This window comes from Panicum hallii, chromosome 7 (assembly GCF_002211085.1).
Source record: "Panicum hallii strain FIL2 chromosome 7, PHallii_v3.1, whole genome shotgun sequence".
Classification (NCBI taxonomy): domain Eukaryota; kingdom Viridiplantae; phylum Streptophyta; class Magnoliopsida; order Poales; family Poaceae; genus Panicum; species Panicum hallii.
The window spans coordinates 17,097,175-17,115,275 of record NC_038048.1 but is presented as its reverse complement, the minus strand read 5'-3'; the positions used below and the strand labels follow the sequence as shown (position 1 = coordinate 17,115,275).

Here is an 18,101-nt window from a genome sequence, read left to right as displayed (position 1 = left end):
AACACAAAGATAATAGGCAAGAACAATGCTACCCCAATCACTCAAGCGTGATCGGGGCAACATGGCCATTACCTGGAAGAATCCTTGAAATAGGGGTGGTGATGCGCCGAGATCTTGTTTGTGAATGGATGTTGTTGTTGTTTTAGCCTAGGGTACATATTTATAGTCTGGAGACTTGCCTCTCCTAACCAATCCTGATCGACTATGACATGAATCCTGACTATCTATATCTAAACTAACTTAAACTAGATACATGGCCAATCTGGCCTTAAACCGCCCGTGCAAGAGCCGATTCGCAAGCCCATTACAATTATCCTTTGAGCCCATCTTGCTCGCGGCCCACCTTCTGGCCCAACCAAATTATGGCGATAACACATGCCCCCCTTGTTTCAGCAATAATAAATTTGAAACCATTTTTTTCCTTTTCATCGCCGCGCCTCTTCGACTTCCAAAATCCATACATGCGTGCCACTTCCACTTCCATGGGATGTGACTACTCTGCATCTAACTTCTTGGAAATCGTCACGGTGCCGATCCGTATCCCATTCCTGCCTTTATAAACTCCACCTGGCAACCTATTCATTCATCTTCTTCCTTGAGCTGATAGCAACTGCAGCAGTCCACCCCTCCTTCTCCCGTGATGGCTTCCTCATCCTCTGCTTCCTCCATCATCTCCATTGGCTCCAAGACAACTCGAGAGATGACCCCGGAGTTTGACCCCACAGCTGCCTATGAGGACTGCGCTCCTCTGCACTGGGATGCAGATGAGTGGGATTTCCAAGCCTGGTCAGAGGATGATGAATCCTTGACCGACGGAGAAGACCTCCAGTTCCTCCTTGACGGGGACCTGGAAAATGAAGACGACGATGACGATGTGTCCTGGGAAGGGAACTTCTCCTCCTCAGAAGAAGAAGCCGATGACGCATCAACTGAGGAAGACTTAGCAACAGGAGTCTTCTTTTGCAGTGGGTCATCTAAGGATGACAAAGTTGATGATGATGAAGAGACCAATGGCGGCAGCAGCTATAGCGATTACGGTGGTGACGACGACAACAGCGATGACGACGGCAGTGACAATGGTGGCCACATTGGTGTAGCCCCTCCGATTAAGCGCCACAAGGTCTTAGGCACCTACTGGTGCTAGTCTGTAGAATCAGTAGTAACTACCATGTATTGAGCTGGTAGATCAGCTTTAGGAGTAATCGGCTCCACTTTTGTAATTTCCTTCCCTACGAATGAAATCTTTAGCCAAAAATATCGAAAAGCCGATTCACCAGGAGCCGATGGCAACGCATCGGTCCTTCCCTCAAAGTGCCAATTTGAGTCTGAGTCGATTCTCAAATTAATTCCATTTTCTGCTTAAATCTAGAACTTTCCCAAAACAGATCTACACAAGTTCCCCAAATCCAAGTTGCACTCCAAAAACCCCGGCTCATAAACTCAATCGCAAAACCCCAGATCAAAGCCTCAAAGCGCGAACTCGAAACCCACGAAGCAAACCCTAGATCCAATTTTGAGCCTTCAATCGCTGTTGGAACTTCAAATGGCGGAACCCTCAAATGCCGATGCGAGCGTCCTTGGTCTGAAGGTAAAACTTTGACCTTTGCTGATTTAATGGAGTAATTACTCAAACACCTGAAACATTAAATGATCCTTTACTGTTATTTGGCTCTTATTGATTCTTCAGGTTTCAGACATCCTTTTGCCGCATCCTTCGATCCCTAATTCCTTTTGTCTTGGGCCTCGTTCTTATGAGAGTCCAGTAGATTTGATTTCTTGTGAGGCCAATCGAATCCCATTCGTAAGCCAAGATATAGACTTAGATTCCTAGGCCGACAGCCTACGTGCCTGGCTAAATCCTCCCGAGGTCTGGGTATCTTGGTACAACAGAGTAGCAAAAGCCTATCAGCCCACATGGGAAACCATAGGAATATCTGATGCTCTGTCTCTGTCATTGTCCCCCCTCAAGAAGAATGAAAACCTTCTGAAAACCACCAGCTATTTTTGGTCTGATGCCCTAAACTGTTTTTCATTTGACCATGGGCCGATGACTCCAACCCTCATGGATGTGGTGATGATTACTGGTTTGGACATTGTATCACCCAGCCCCTCTGCTTACAGAATGCCTGAGGTCCCCTTTAAGTTGTCCTCCAAAATAGAATGCACAAATTGGGGTGCCTACCTGAACCAGTACATCAAAGCCAAAGGCCCTGTAACTGAGAAAGAACATACGGCCTTTCTGAACCTCTAGTTGGAACACTTCATATTTTGCGGTCCTTCCCTTGCTCCAACCAAAAACTACCTTTCTTTAGCATATGAACTGGCCAGAGGTAATACTATTGGCCTTGGCAAACTGTTTCTTGGGGAATTTTATAGATATCTTCACCTGATGTCTTCAAGCTTGCTCTCCCAAAAGAAACTTAGAACTGGTGGTCCCTGGTGGTTCATTCAGTTATGGGCTCTCTTGTATTTTCAGAACCACATACCAAACTTCCCTGTTCTGGCTGATAATTCCTTCCCACATCAGAGTGGGAGACGCATCAGATGTACCAGCTTCAGCCAAGCTTTGTACAGTCTTCCTGGTAGCAAGTTAAACCCCAAAGATGCCTCAAATTGGTTTAGAGTATTCTATCAAGGTTTGAACGATCCAATCTACTTTCCTTACACAGATTCTGAAATCTTTGAAAATCCAAGCGCCTTTAGATTGGATAACTTTGCCGATGATGAAAGCACTCGGCACTTGTACTCCATCATGATCCGTCCTTGCTCCCTTCCTATTGGCATGAGCACCTCCAACAGAATCATCAAGCCAGGCTATGAATCTTACCAGCCGGTCGTAGCAGCCCGGCAATTTGGTCTTGGGCAAGTTCCTCCCCACTTCTTCCTTCACCATCTGACAATAAGTAGAGCTGATCTGCCCGATATTCTCACCAACCAAAGATGCTATAACCTGTTCACTGATCTTCGCATCCCAATCCCTGTCGACTTATCATTCACTTTTTCGGCCATTGGCTTCGGGAATTGGTGGTTAATGTGGAAGACTCACGTCTTTCGAAAAGCCTTGGGGCCAATGTTGCAGCAGATTAACACCGAGTATGAAGCTCCTGAGGGAGAGGTATCGCCATCAGTTTATTACTTCTTCATGATTCTGGTTGACTTCTTTTCTAATTCCGTTTATTTCCTCTACAGCAAGAGGATGGTCCGGAGCCCAAGAGCGATGATGGCTCCTCTTTCAAGTTCTCACCGACTGCTCCTGTAGTCCTTTTTGGCAAGAACGCGCCTCCCTTATTGAAGGTCATAATGCGGATCCAGCCTGATTCCTCAAAATCGGCTTCCAAGCGAAAACGAGCCCCCGATGTTGCTGCTCCTCGAGCTCAGATCAAGGTGATGAAGAGGATTACCAGGAAAGTCCGGAAGGAGGCCAGACTACCTTAAGATCAAGGAGCTTCCAACATCAACCAGGTTCGAGTTATACCTTTAGAATTGGTCTTCTGTACAGATATACTTTGGCTTAATTGCTCCTTCCTTGTTTGCAGGCCGATATCATGGACATTTCCAGCGGGGAAGAGCAGGCGCGCCAAGAAAACCCGATACTAGAGGCTCCAGTGAATCCTGCGATGACAGTCGACACCTTGGTCAACTCCAGGATCCGATCCTAGAAACTCCAGAGAATCTTGCAACGACAGTTGACACTTTGGTCAACCTTCAGGATCTGCATGAGCCGATTGTCACATCATTGGCTATCAATCCTTCCCAAGGAAAGGTGCATTATATCTCTGAGCCGTTTGCATCTTTCTTCCCCTGTGCCATACTAATTTCTTGCCTTCTTTTCAGGGTCTAAACCTCTCGGAGTTGCTCTCATTTGACCCTGCATCCGTCTTCTTAGCCATACTCAAAGTGGATGATCGTCAACCACAGCTGACTGTTGTCGCTAGCCAGCTTTATCGCATAAAGGGCCTGCTTTCAGCTCCAATTGATGCTTTGGTCCAAGATTCCAACAAAGTGAAGCAAATTCTTGAGGAGATCAAGCCCTAACTCCCGGAAGTCCTTCAGATCAAGTCCTGGCCAACCGGACATCTTCCTTTCTTTTGGGCAAAGGTAGAAAAGGCTCGGTAGAGGATTGAAGCCCGTCGCTCACTAGCCCCCTTAAAAGCCGATATTGCCGAGAGGTGCCAACAGCTCAACAAGAAGAAGGCGGCTCTGGACGCCAAAACTAACACTTCTGCACATTCTCAAAGGCTTCAACTTCTGGAGAAGGAGTTTGAAGACCTCAAGGCAAAAGTCTAGGCAACTGAGCAGGGCATCCAGGATGAGAAGGACCTCATAGCCCGCTGTGCATAAGAAGCAGAGAACCTGATTACCCAGTTGAAGACAAAGCTCATAGAGTTGAGTGTTTTGAGTCGGCAGATAGTGTCAAGTGAGGACAAGGATGATGAAGCAGTGATCGCAGAAGCCGATCGCCTCCGTCTTGAAGCTATTGTGGCCATTGATGAATTTCTCCAATAGAACGCTTTATAATCGTCTCCTATAACCCGTTGTTGCCCAGAACTCACATGTACTCCAATTACACTTCTAAAGTCGATGGTTATACATCGGCTATTTGACCAACTCAGTGTGTTGGGTACAAAATATTTTTTTACAGGCCGACTGAACGTATCGGCCCCTTTTCTTGTGTGCAGCCTGATGCGTTACATCGGCTTTTACCTGTACGGGCCAACTAAACGTATCGGCTCATAGCCTGATGCGTAGCATCAGCTTTATTGCCCATCATCCCACATACTTGGGAATTATTTCTTGATTATGTTGACCATTGACAGCCACCGGAAACTTGACGCCATCTAACTCCTCAAGCATATATGTGTTCCCAGGTAGGACTTGGTCAACTCTATAAGGCCCATGCCAATTTGGAGACCATTTGCCATACGCTGCATCCTTAGTCCCCAATGGTAACACCGCTTCACAAACCAGATCTCCGACTTGGAATTCTTTTGGTTTGACTTTCTTGTTGTACGCGCGGGCTACCTTGGACTTATTTTCTTTGATCTTCTCAAGTGACCAAACTCTGAGCTCTGTAAGGTCCTCAATGTTGTCGTTCATCACAGCAACATATTCTTTAGCTGTTAGGTTATTTTGGAACTCTACGCGTCTCGAGCCGGCCGTAATCTTGTGGCAGAACCAATCTGAATTATACCGGCTCAAGTACGTGAGTCCAATCCAGAGGGCTCCAACATGCTTCAAACGGTATAATCCCTTGGCCTGTCGGGTAGCGTCCCGATAAACCATCGATACAGGATCAAATAAGGTTACCTCACACGAAGGTGAGTCCAGAGATACAGTCACCATCATATTTTACATCACAGGGAATTACATTACAAGAGTTTCCAAAAGTAGTACGAAATTTCAAACTTAGAGAAAACAGTACAAACTGTTGAAGTTTTGACTTTTGGCAGCGGAAAACATACGCGATGATTTACAATACGTCATCAAGACGGATGTCATGCTAAGCCCGGGCACGACACCACACGGTATCTTCAATGTTGGCCGGGGACGGGTCTCACTCCACGGACCAACCTTCCAGAAGAGCACAGGGCCAAGACAGGGGAAGAGTAGGGGCTTCAGAGACTTTACCTGAAAAACAAGTCACTAGCAAGACTGAGTATACTAATACTCAGCAAGGCTTACCCGGGATTGGGTATACTTTAGCCTGTAACTAGACTTATGAAGGCATTATAAAGGTTCTGGGTTTAGTTTCAGCTGAAAAGCAACTAAGAATATAACCTACTTTCAAGTTTTAGCTTTCAGATTCTAGCTTGATTAGCCATTCTAGGTAAGCACCTACATTAAACAAGCAAGATAGCAATTATCATCCATCAAAATTGTTCCATCAATAATTACACTTTTTACTTGATGTGGCAGAAGGGATAAGCAGTCTCATTCATCGTGAGAGGCGGACGATTCCTGAATCGAGATTCAACCTTGCAAGGTAAACCTAACACACACGCTTGGAATACCAACAGAGCGTTCCGAAGCAACTGTTTCCCTCATATTCCGGGTTATGGATCGGGGCCACCACAAGCGACTGCAGGACTGTACGCACACCAATTGTGCAGGACATACGTCTGTAGCGCGACTACAAAACCCGTATTCCTGTCTGCCACGCAGAATGTACTCGCACACTTTGGTGCGTGTAAACATAAAATAAAAGTTGAGTGGTGGAAACGCGTCCATTTGCCGGACCATTCGGGTACTAGGCTTACCGCTTACCATATTTCACGGTATGTGGCTAGTACTTTCAAACGCTTAGCCACCACTACCACATGGTTCGGCCTTAACCACTTTTAACAAAACAGACAGGGTAAACCTTCAGGTCATGATACAACACATGACCCTGTCCATCATCCTTATAGTGATTGCAGAATTGTAAACATGCAATTCCTATATCGCACGAGTGACAGGAAATCACCCGACTTTTACCGGTCCTATTTAGCAGAGCATTTAAGCGATAAGGACTCGGGTACAATACATTGGATTCCTAAGATATCATGCAACTAGGGTGTCATTGCAACTCTTAGACGTAATGCAAGATATATAATGTATAAGATTGCGTAATGTAGTAATTTGAAATACTGGGTTATGCACCGGGGCTTGCCTTTACTGGCGGGGCTGAAGTCAGAGATGTTAGTATTATTATCTCCCGAACTTTGGTTTAGGGCTTCCGATATTCCCTTGGTGACATTTGCTTGGTCTTCAGGAATATCCTCTGCAGACTCCTGGAAAACTTGTAGGTACCGGTTGTGGAAGTAGTCGTATCTACATGCAATGCAACATTTCGTTCAAAGTGTGTACATAAAACTACCTTACTTCACAATACAGTTGCAATCCAGTACTCATATAACACACTATTCACATAACAACCAAAAAGATCTGAAACTAAACTTAGATAGAGCTTTAGGTGGATAACTAATTAGAATCGGCTACTCGTTGAAGATTACAACAGAGCCGATTGGAAACAACAGAGGTTTAGCCGATGGAAAGGTGCATCGGTTTCCTAATTGATTGATGAAAGCATCGATTACTTTAGTAGAGGGGTGATTCCTAAAGCAGTTATGTCTTAACTGAGATGTGCTTAAGTGTTATTATAGGTAACTAAGTGTGGTTGTATCAGCTTGGTTACGTCAGCATAATAAATGAGTGATGTATAGCCGATGGGGTTATCTAAGTTAGACCTGTTACAAGAACTAGGTGGACAGAACACTTCACTCGGTCTAGGCTAATGGAACCACCAGTACGGAATTAGACTAAAGGGGATGTGGCTGATGGGTTTGTGCCGATGGAACACGATGTTCCGGTAAAGAAGTTGCCGGCATTAGGAAGATTCAGTGAATCAGGGCAAACCTTGGGGTAGCTTTGGTTGTAGAGGAAGAACGAATGGAAAGTGAATTCCTGTGGCGAACAAGATCGGCGATAAGATGAGCTCGACGGTGACGAGATTCCATGGGTGATGAAGAAGCTTGCCGGGAATTGTAGTGGGTGGAAGGTAACCGAAGAGATATTCCTCCCGTGATCCGTGGCGACGATAGTCGGCTTTGCCACGGCGATGATGTTCCGGTATTCAGGGATCGAAGAGACTCGATGGGGGTTCAGGAGTTTCTTCGAGGTGTTGTGGTTTTGCTCTGCGATCGATGAGGGAAAGGAGTTGCTGGATGTCGTGGACTTATGGGATGAGACGATGGAGCTGGATTGGTTCGCTATGCTGACTCCTTCGCGAACCTCAGGGTTTTCCTGCTCACGGACTAAACTTCCACTGCTCACGCGCGTGTGCTGCAGAAACACGGTCGGCACACCCGCGTAGCCTCTGGCAGGACCATCACACTTGGTCGCATCTCCTGCACACTGTTCGTGTACTGCTCTCACACCACTGGCCCTTAATCTGCTCGCGCGTGGCCCGTTGCTTTGCATGCGCACACGCCTGCGGAATCGAGCCGAGCTGGCCACCGGTAGAACACTTCCGCTTGCACTTGCGAACGCGCCGGTTCAATTCCGCTCGGACCTCCGGGTTCTGCAACTCCGTCGTCCTTTCCATCTGCTGTGACACCATCAGGACCGGTCTACCACCGCTGCCAATCTTGCGCTGCGCATCGAATCCGCCCTGTCGGTACATACAGATAGGGGTACCTCCTGCTAGGGTGTCCAGGCACTGGGGCTTCCCATAATCCACGCTCCCCCTCGGCTCTGGGACACGTGGTATACGGCCTCCGGGCCTGACTGCTGGGACCGCGGTCTCCGGACCCTCCCCGAGCTCCGTGAGGTCCGGGGCCTCTGCATACCCACGTGGGCAGGAGAGCCCTCGGATAACCCCTGCGGACCCGGCCTCCCCTGGGAGGTCCGGGGACGCCATGTGTGATGGCCGGGCCATCACAGGCCGGCCCGCTCCGACCTGCCACGGGGGCCCCGGACCCCCCCTTTTTTCCCCGGGAAGGGGTCCGGTGCCGCCACGTGCTGCCCTGCGGGAGGAGCGGGGCTGGCCCGCTGCGTGCCTGCGGCCGGAGGCCCCTTACGGGTCTCCTCCTCACCTACCCGCATTCAATGCGGTAGCTGGGTCGGGCGCGCCAAAGTCAAAAGGTGCGGCCTGCCACTGACACACGGGGCAGGTAAGCTGACACCGCGGTAAAGCCCGCCCGTTCTGAAGGCGGCGCGTCGTATCACCGCGCACAGTACGCGGACTGTGTGCAGTCCCGTCACGACGCTGCGCGCGTGATGATGGCCTGTAATAGGCGAGCCAAGGCGTGCGCTGTAACAGTGCACGCGCCACAGGACGGCTCCGTGTCACCCACTAACCGAAGGTCCCATCCCAACAGTGACAGCACGGCTTCACTGTTGGGTAATGCTGACGCCGGTCACTGTACAAGACAAGGCTGTACACGGCCATATCCTGGCTGTAGATACGCACATCAACTTCTCGATTGAGAGGACTACGGAGAGGAGCTGGAGATGGAGGACTCTATATCTCTCGAAGAACAGCTCCTGCAGGCCGGACCCACATGTCGGGGTCCCGCGCAGTGTAAGCACTCCCCTTGAACTATAAAAGGGAGAGAGCACTCGTTAGAGGGGGGGCTCGGCACACACGAGCACAAACTAAGGTGCATCCGTGCTCACACAATTAATACAGCACCAAAGTGGACGTAGGGTATTACGCTCTGGCGGCCCGAACCACTCTAAAATCCTCGCGTTCTTCCTGTGTTTATGGGCACATCGGCCCAGCGCTCCTAAGTCTCCTCCAAACCCATCCTAACTAGGATTAGGCGGGTGCATTCCGCCACCCGGCTGGAGATTTCCTCCGACATTTGGCGCGCCAGGTAGGGGGCTAGGTTTGGTTTTGCGCTTGGTCGATTTCCACGACTTCAATGGCGCAGGAAAATGGTCACCATGACCTCCTGATCGGTGAAGAAGTGGCGTCCACGGCGCCACACGCCTCGCGCCATCCCGCCTCCAGGGTGGCCCCGCGAGCTGCTCCACCATGCGCAGCGGAGCGGGACTCCGTGGCCCAATCGGTGCTCCCACCGAGTGGGCCCCTCATGGCAGCCAGGGAGTTGCTCCGCAACCCCCCTGGAGAAGCGGCGTCGCCAGACGCGCACAGACAATGGCGTGACGACGTCGACCGCCTCCTCAACCTGGCACAGGCTTCCCCAGTCTCAGCGGGGGGTCTGTATCCAGGCAGCGCCGTCGCCAGGGCGGCGCATCCGGTTCTGTGCACTCACCATCAGTAAGGAGTGCACGGACCGAAGACCTTCGGGCAGAGCTCAACCGCAGGCATGCGGGAGAGGATGCCAGGATCTCCATCGAGCGAGCACGTAACCGACGGCTCAACATTGAGGGTCGGAACCTTGCCCCTGAGCTCGATGCGGCTACGGCCAGGCCGCAAGGACTCACCCAGGCGCCGGTGTCGGGCGTGGGCTGCGCAGCACTCGCAGACCACCTTCGCGCGGTCGCCTGGCCGCCCAAGTTTCGGCCTCACCTGCCGGAAAAATATGACGGGTCCTCCAACCCGTCAGAATTCCTGCAGGTCTACATCACCGCCATCACGGCGGCTGGGGGTAACGAAGCCGTTATGGCAAGTTACTTTCATGTAGCCTTGACCGGGCCAGCCCGGACCTGGCTCATGAACCTTACCCCGGGATCCATCCAGTCCTGGGGTGAGCTCTGTGCACAGTTCACTGCGAACTTCGCCAGCGCGTACCAGCAGCATGGCGTGGAGGCCCACCTCCACGCCGTGAGGCAACAACCCGGAGAAACCCTCCGGGCCTTCATCTCCCGCTTCACTAAGGTACGTGGAACCATCCCACGTATCTCCGATGCATCTATTATCACGGCTTTTCGACAGGGGGTCCGAGACGAGAAGATGCTAGAGAAGCTGGCGACCCACCAGGTGGAAGCCGTCACCACCCTGTTCGCTCTGGCGGACAAATGCGCCCGAGCTGCAGAAGGCCGTGCGTGGCACTCTGCGACTCAGGCAGGACCAGCTCAAACGAGCGGGCCCAGTGTCGCTGCCCCTGGCAGCGGCAAGAAGAAGAACAAGAAGAACCGTGGCTTCGACAAGTCGCGGATCGGGGGTCCGGCCGTTGCAGCAGCGACAACCGGGGGCCAGAACTCCCGTGGCAAGTGCCCACGACAACAGCGCACCGACCCAGGGTCGTGTCCTGTCCATCCTGGGGCTCGCCACAGCGCCGCCGAGTGCCGCGAGATCCAAAAGCTCGCGGAACGCCTCAGCAAGAGGCGTGACCAGGCCTCCAAGGGAGGCTCCTCCCCTCCGCGGCGGTCCGGCAAGGAGAAAGCCTCTGATGCCGACGCAGCCGCGACAGAGAGGGAGTTGGGGTATCAAACCCCCAATAAAGACCTCAAGGGACTGTTCCAGCAGTCCGATTCTGAGTCCGGTGGGGACGAGCGCCGCAAGAAGCTGTACGTTATGTACGGTGGCAGCTCGGAGCTCGTCTCCCGGCGGGACGTCAAGGCCCTTCGCCGGGAGGTCCTCTCGGTGAAGCCAGGGGTGCCGAAGGCGGCGCCCCATCAGCGATGGAAGGGCACTACCATCTCCTTTGGGCCATCTGATTGCCCAGAAAACATGGCAGGCGCTGGAGTGCTGCCGCTCATCACGGCACCCACCATTGCCAATGTTCGCCTCCACCATGTGCTGATCGACGGAGGCGCCGGCCTCAGCGTCATCAGCTATGCGGCGTTCAAGCACCTGCAGATCCCGGAGTCCAAGCTGGCTCCATCACGCCCATTCTCAGGAGTGGGCCCGGATCCCGTATACCCAGTAGGGACCATCTCCTTACCGGTTACATTCGGGACGGAGGACAATTTCCGTACCGAGAACGTGCAGTTCGAAGTCGCGGAAGTTAACCTCCCCTTCAACGCCATCATCGGCAGACCGGCCCTGTACCGGTTCATGGCCGTCGCCCACTACGGGTACCTGGTCCTGAAGATGCCATCTCCGGTAGGCGTCCTCACCGTCCAGAGTGACCGTGCCGCGGCCGTTGTGGCGGTCGAAAAGCTCCAAGCGCTGGCCACGGGCCTTTCCTCTGCAGCTGGCGCCCAGGGGTCCGACCCCTCGACCTCCCGTGCCAAGGCTCTGGCCAAGGCACCGAAGGTCCGCCCGTCCGACACGGACGATGTTCCCGTGAAGACCGTCCAGGTCGGAGCGGAGACCTCCCAGACCACCCGCATTGGTGGCAACCTGGGAGAGAAATAGGAAAGCGCGCTCATCGCCTTCCTCCGGGCAAATGTTGATGTGTTCGCCTGGGAACCATCACAGATGCCCGGGATCCCTAGGGAGGTGATTGAGCATCATCTGAAGATCCACCCCGACGCCAGGCCGGTTCGGCAGAAGCCACGCAAGCAGTCCATTGAGCGGCAAAACTTCATCCGTGAAGAGGTCCGCAAGCTGCTGCGGGCTGGCTTCATCGAGGAGGTCTACCATCCTGTATGGTTGGCCAACCCGGTCGTGGTCCCAAAGGCTAACGGGAAGCTTCGGATGTGCATCGACTACACCAATCTTAACAAGGCATGTCCAAAAGACCCTTATCCACTCCCGCGAATAGATCAGATTGTAGACTCCACCTCCGGGTGTGATTTGCTGTCCTTCATAGATGCTTATTCTGGTTTCCACCAAATCAAAATGGCTAGTGATGATAGGAAGCACACAGCTTTTGTAACAGTGGATGGTCTCTATTGTTATATAGTCATGCCTTATGGATTGCTTAATGCACTACCCACCTTTGCTCGAGCAATGAACATCACTCTGGGTGATTTGGTTAGAGATATAGTCGAGGTGTATGTTGATGACATTGTTGTCAAGACTAGAGAGTCAAATTCCCTCTTAGAAAATCTAGCTCAAGTCTTCGACAAGTTACGAGCGACCTCCACCAAGCTTAACCCCGAGAAATGCGTCTTCGGCGTGTCGGCGGGAAAGCTCCTTGGTTTCCTGGTCTCTCACCGGGGGATCGAGGCCAACCCGGATAAGGTCCGGGCGATTGAAGCAATGAGACCCCCGGCGCGCCTCAAGGATGTACAGAGGCTGACAGGGTCCCTTGCTGCCCTTAGCCGCTTCATTTCGAAGCTGGCGGAGAGGGCGCTTCCCTTCTTCAAGTTGATGAGGGGGTCCGGCCCATTTGCATGGACCGAAGAGGCAGAACGCGCTTTCCAAGAGATGAAGCAGTACCTTACCTCCTTGCCGGTCCTAGTTGCACCGGACCCAGGAGAGACACTGTTTCTTTATCTTGCAGCAACGACCGATGTGATCAGCATGGTGCTGGTCACCGAGAGGTCCGAGTTTCTCTCGCAGGGGGCCCCCGTGGACCCCCCTGTAAGAGAAGGAGGTCCGGCCTCCCCCACTCCAGCAATCGGCCCTGCTTCGGAGGGCCCGGTCGGGTTCCGGCCCGGAGAAGGCTTAGACAACTTGGGGGCCGACGGGTCCCCGGCACAAATTGAAGGACCCAGCCCACTTGGCAAAGCCAGGACCATCCAGAGGCCGGTCTACTACGTCAGTGAGGTCCTTCATGAGGCAAAGGCCAGGTATCCTGAGACGCATAAACTCCTTTATGCTATACTTGTCGCGTCCAGGAAGCTTCGCCATTACTTTCAAGCCCACAAGATCGTGGTGGTGACCTCCTATCCATTGAGGGCATCCTTCACAACCCCAACGCCACAGGCAACATCGCCAAGTGGGCAGCAGAGCTCGCCGGCTTCCAACTCGACTTCCAGCCGCGTCATGCCATCAAGAGCCAGATTCTTGCTGACTTCATCGCGGAATGGACGCCTGCACCAGGTGCCCCCGGGGGACCGGACCAAGGGACGGGCCCCCCATGTCCGGAGGTCAGGGCTCCGGTCTTCACCGGACCTCACTGGACCCTCTTCTTTGATGGGTCCGCCCGCAGCAAGGGGGCCGGCGCAGGCGTGGTCCTCATCGACCCACGTGGCGAGCAGTTAAAGTACATGGTGCGCCTCGAATTTGAGGCCACCAACAACATGGCGGAGTATGAGGCCTTAATCTTTGGGCTCACGGCGGCTCTGTCCCTAGGGGTCCGGGAGCTCCTGGTCAAAGGGGACTCCCAACTCATCATCAAGCAAGTCCGGGGGGAGTGTTGCTGCAACAACCCCCAGCTCGCAGCCTACCTCATTCATGTGAAGAGGCTGGAGAAGGACTTTGATGTGCTGGAACTGCAACACGTTCCACGCGATGGCAACACAGCAGCTGATGCGCTCTCTGCGAGCGCATCGACTCAGGCACCCGTGCCTGAGGGCGTCTTCCTGAGACGTCTGCTGAAGCCTTCCGCCCAGTCTGCCGACCTGGGCGAAGGGGGTCGGACTAGCACCTCGACGCTAGCGGTCCCGGCGGCAATCCATCTATGGTGCCCGCCAAGGGCTGTGTGCTCCCTTGAGGGTCCCGGAGATCTCAGGGAGCCACACCCAGTTTTTCAGGAAGGTCCCGATGCATGGATCTCTAAGGTCCGGGACTACCTGAAAGATAATTACCTTCCTGAAGATCAAGCGTCTGCTGAGCGCATTGTTCGGATGGCTAAGCGATACACAGTGGTAGAAGGGGATCTCTACCGCCGTGGCGCCAACGGCGTCCTCATGCGATGCATCACCCGGGAGGAGGGCCGCGACTTGCTTGCGGAGATCCATGGAGGCGAGTGCGGAAGTCATTCTTCATCCCGCACGCTGGTTGGTAAAGCTTTCCGGCATGGCTTTTACTGGCCGACAGCGCTCCAGGATGCAGCTGAGTTGGTAAGGTCCTGCAAAGCGTGTCAGTTCCACGCAAAGCAAATACACACTCCAGCTCAGGCTCTGCAGATGATTCCTCCCTCTTGGCCCTTTGCGGTATGGGGGTTGGATATCTTGGGACCTTTCCCTAGGGCCGTTGGCGGGTACCGGTACCTCTATGTTGCCATTGACAAATTCACTAAGTGGCCGGAGGCAACCCCAGTGGTCAACATCACCAAGGCGTCAGCAACTGCTTTTCTCAGGTCAATTGTGTGTCGGTTCGGGGTCCCGAACCGGGTCATCACTGACAATGGGACCCAGTTCACAAGCCAGTACTTCCAGGAGTACTGTGAGGATATGGGCATCCAGCTCTGTTTCGCCTCAGTGGCGCACCCCAGGAGCAATGGCCAAGCTGAGCGGGCCAATGCCGAAATCCTCAGGGGGCTCAAGATCCGGACCTACTGTGACCTAGAGAAGCATGGCACAAGGTGGATTGAAGAACTCCCAAGTGTGTTATGGGGAAACCGGACCACGCCCAGCCGGGCAACAGGGGAAACCCCTTTCTTCTTGGTTTACGGGGCCGAAGCGTGCCTTCCCCCAGAAATCACCATGGGTTCTCTACGAGTCCGGTCTTTTGATGAGGAAATGCAGGAACAGGAGCGTCGCCAGGATGTGGACCTTGTCGACGAACGCAGATGGCGAGCAGCAGTCCGAAACGCACGGTACAACCAAGCGCTCCGGCGCTACCACCAACGGTTTGTGCGTTGCAGGGAGCTCCGGGTCGGGGATCTAGTCCTAAGGCGGATCCTGAACCGAGAGGGCATGCACAAGCTCTCCCCCAGCTGGGAGGGGCCCTTCAAGGTGACAAAGGTGTGCCGACCCGGATCTGTTCGTTTGGCTGCGGAGGATGGAATGCAACTACCCAATCCATGGAACATTGAGCACCTCCGTAAGTTTTATCCCTAGGACCCGGTTGAGAGGAAATTTTTCCTTTGTAATTGGTAGCATTCCCGTGCGGATCAGGGCGGTAGAGGTCCGCCCTCATAAACCCGGCCCCTGGCGTACATCGCACAACTCTTCTGTACCAATTCGTTAAGGAAAAATTTGTTCTCAAATGCGTCCTTGAAGTCTATGCGACCCTGTATTTTTTCGCTTCTTATTACGCTAACCCCCCCACGTGTTCTTCACGTCTGTGCTGTGCCTAAGGCCTCCTCTAAGTTGCTACGCAACGTCTCGGCCCGGGACCTCTGTTTCACAGGAAAAAAGGAACCGGACCCCTGTGAACTGGCTTCAGGGAAGCGCGCTCGCCCTATGCTGGGGTCCAGGGTTGTGTAGCCGCTTAGCCTGGTTCCGTACCCTAAGCCTACACGCCCTGCCCTCCTAGGGTGAGCGCCGTTGTACCTCGAACCATGCTCCAAGGGACCGGGACCCCTTTTAATCCTCGAATGTAGGTCCTAGTGCTCTGGCTTGCTACGCAACTTAGGCGGACTCCGCTGGCCAGACCGGGAACCTGTGGGGACGTCTACTAAGCGTCGATCCTAAGTCATGTGCAGGACCTCGGTTTTATGGCAGCTAGTCCCATCCTATCGTGACTATCTCCCAGGGGGCCACGGGACCTCGGTGTGCCCAAAAGTACTTTGGCACTTTACAGATCGACAACCAGGAAAACAGTTAAGTTTTTCGCAAAAAGTAGACATATGGAATACTTAAATGCATCACTGATAATATACACAACATTACATGAGTTATATTACAAAAGAAATAACAAAAAGATGCTAGCACTACTGCTCTGGTGGTCTGGAGGCACTTCCACTCCCTGTAGGTTCGGGGCGTCGCCGGAGGCGGGCCGCGACCATGTCCACCACCTCCTGGACCCCTTCCCGCGCGGCGGCCGCTGTCGCCCGGAGGGGTCCGACCAGGACGGGAGTCAGTTGGACGGCGGGGTCATGGCTCCGGAAGCTGGTGAGGATGTACTCCGCCATTCCCCGAGCAACCGCTCGTCCCTCTGTCTCCAGGAGGTCCTGTATGCCGCCCTCCACGTCCTGTAGCCGCCTGGCGGTGGAGTCCAGCAGCTGGAGTGCGGCGCCGAACGGTGAAGGCGCCTCCGGTACCCAGATGGGGTTGGCTCCGAGTGCCTCTAGCAGAGGATTCACTGCACCAACCCATCTTGTTAACCGGTCGATGCCGGCGCGCTGCTCCGCCAGGAGCCCCTCCACCTTGGCATCCCTCTCCCGTAGGGCCGCCTCACGCTCCTGGAGCCTTCGGGTCCCGGCGGCCAGCTCCTCCTCTACGGCTTCTTCTCGCCTTTGGAGCTCTTGGAGCCGGGCCGCCTCCCCTGCTTCTCGGGCGGCCAGCCCCTCTTCTCTCCTTGCTACCGCCGCCGCCAGATCCGCAAGGGTGGCTTTTTCCGCCTCGACCGCCGCAGACGCTTTCCTGGCCTGCGCCACCAGCTCCCGGGCAGTCCGTTCTCTGTCTGCCACCGCCTGCTTCATCTCCTCCACAGCAATCAGCCCCTCCAAGGCTTCCGCTTCCCGCCGCGTGGCTGCCTTCTCCCGCTGGAGCGCTGCTGCCTCCCGGACGCGCGCCTCCTCCTGCCTCTCCTGAAGGATTTCGCGCTCCAACTCGAGTTGGGCGCGCTCCTTGGCGTGCCAGGCGGAGGCGGTGTTGATGCGGTCCCCCAGGCGGACCTCCCAGTCGGAGAGCCGCTGGCGCTCCGCCTCCAGCTTCTCCCACTCCCGGCGCATGCCAGCCTCTAGCTCCAGTTGAGCTTGTTGGCATTTGGCTATAAGCCGGGGGAGTGGGACCTCCGCCGTGCTCGGGAGGAGATACCTTCCCAATACCACCTCCGGTTCCTCCTCCTCCGCTGGTGGTCCGGCGCTACTGGCGACTTCGGGGGCCTCCGGAGCCGCAGCCTCTGCAACCTCCGGAGCCGTCACCTCCGCTGCCTCCGGAGTCGTCACCTCCGCTGCCTCCGGAGTCGTCACCTCCGCTGCCTCCGGTGCCGCCGTCGCCGCTGCCTCTGGCTTGGCAGCCTCCGCTGTGGCGGCGACCTCCTCAGCTGCCGGTTCGGCTGGGGAAGGCCCGTCCTCGGCGCCCGGCGCTGTTGCAGGGGCCTCTGCCACCGCAGAGGGCCTGATCGCCTCCTCTTGGGGGGCGGTTTCTGGACGTGGCGGCATGGTAGCCTCCAGCTCCGGACCACTGGGTCCGGAGGCTTCTGGGGCTGCTTCTGGCGGAGGCCCTGCTGGAGCCGATGCTGAGGGCTCCGGCGCTGGCTGGGGGCCGGGTCCCCCAGTTGGAGCATTTGAAGGTTGCGCCCTGCCATACCACCTGTTTGATTAAACACCTGAAGCCGAGAAATGGAATGGAAAACCCTGACAAAGCCACTTACGGGAAGTCGTACCACTCCCATCTGCCCTGGGCTGAGGGGGGGATTTTCCACCCAGTCGAGGACCCCCCGGACCCTTGGCGGGTGTCCCTGGCCGCCGGAGTTTCTGGTGGCGGTGAGTGGGGTCCTGGATAGGCCTCGGGCGGTGGAGGCGGTGTCGCCGGACGTCGCCCTGGAGGCGGTGGCGGAGGGGACTGTCGTGTCCCCTCTCGCCCCCTCTCCGGTTGTCGGTATTGTGGCGCAGGAGGTGGAGTTCTTCTCTGCTCCTCCGCCGCTGCCGTCTTCTGGCGCTTCGGTGCCGGTTCCCCGACAAAGGAACCGTCGCCGCGCTGGAGCCTCCGGGACTTGCTCCCTTCGGCTTGGCTACGCCGCTCAGGTGCCGCCCCCTGAGCCTCATCGCTCCTCTGGGCCGGGGCAGCACCTGCACTTTCTTCTTGCCGGCGCTCTGGCACCG

The 18,101-nt window shown here is 54.6% G+C and overlaps 1 protein-coding gene across 1 annotated transcript; it reads left to right on the top strand.

Moving 5' to 3' along the window:
- Nucleotides 1-640: 640 nt before the first annotated feature.
- Nucleotides 641-4,035, top strand: LOC112900506 (general transcription factor IIF subunit 1-like). The gene is made up of 4 exons (XM_025969367.1): nucleotides 641-1,120; nucleotides 3,190-3,384; nucleotides 3,537-3,635; nucleotides 3,835-4,035. Exons 1-4 carry the CDS (start codon nucleotides 641-643, stop codon nucleotides 4,033-4,035), a joined length of 975 nt encoding a protein of 324 aa, XP_025825152.1.
- The last annotated feature ends 14,066 nt before the right edge of the window (nucleotides 4,036-18,101 follow it).

What these genes read in the sequence shown, in the direction of transcription:
- LOC112900506 (XM_025969367.1), top strand. Translation starts at nt 641, where the DNA reads ATGGCTTCCTCATCCTCTGCTTCCTCCATCATCTCCATTGGCTCCAAG. An exon ending in CTCCGATTAAGCGCCACAAG is followed by an intron (nt 1,121 to 3,189) that starts GTCTTAGGCACC and finishes TTTCCTCTACAG; the next exon opens with CAAGAGGATGGTCCGGAGCC. An exon ending in CGATGACAGTCGACACCTTG is followed by an intron (nt 3,636 to 3,834) that starts GTCAACTCCAGG and finishes CCTTCTTTTCAG; the next exon opens with GGTCTAAACCTCTCGGAGTT.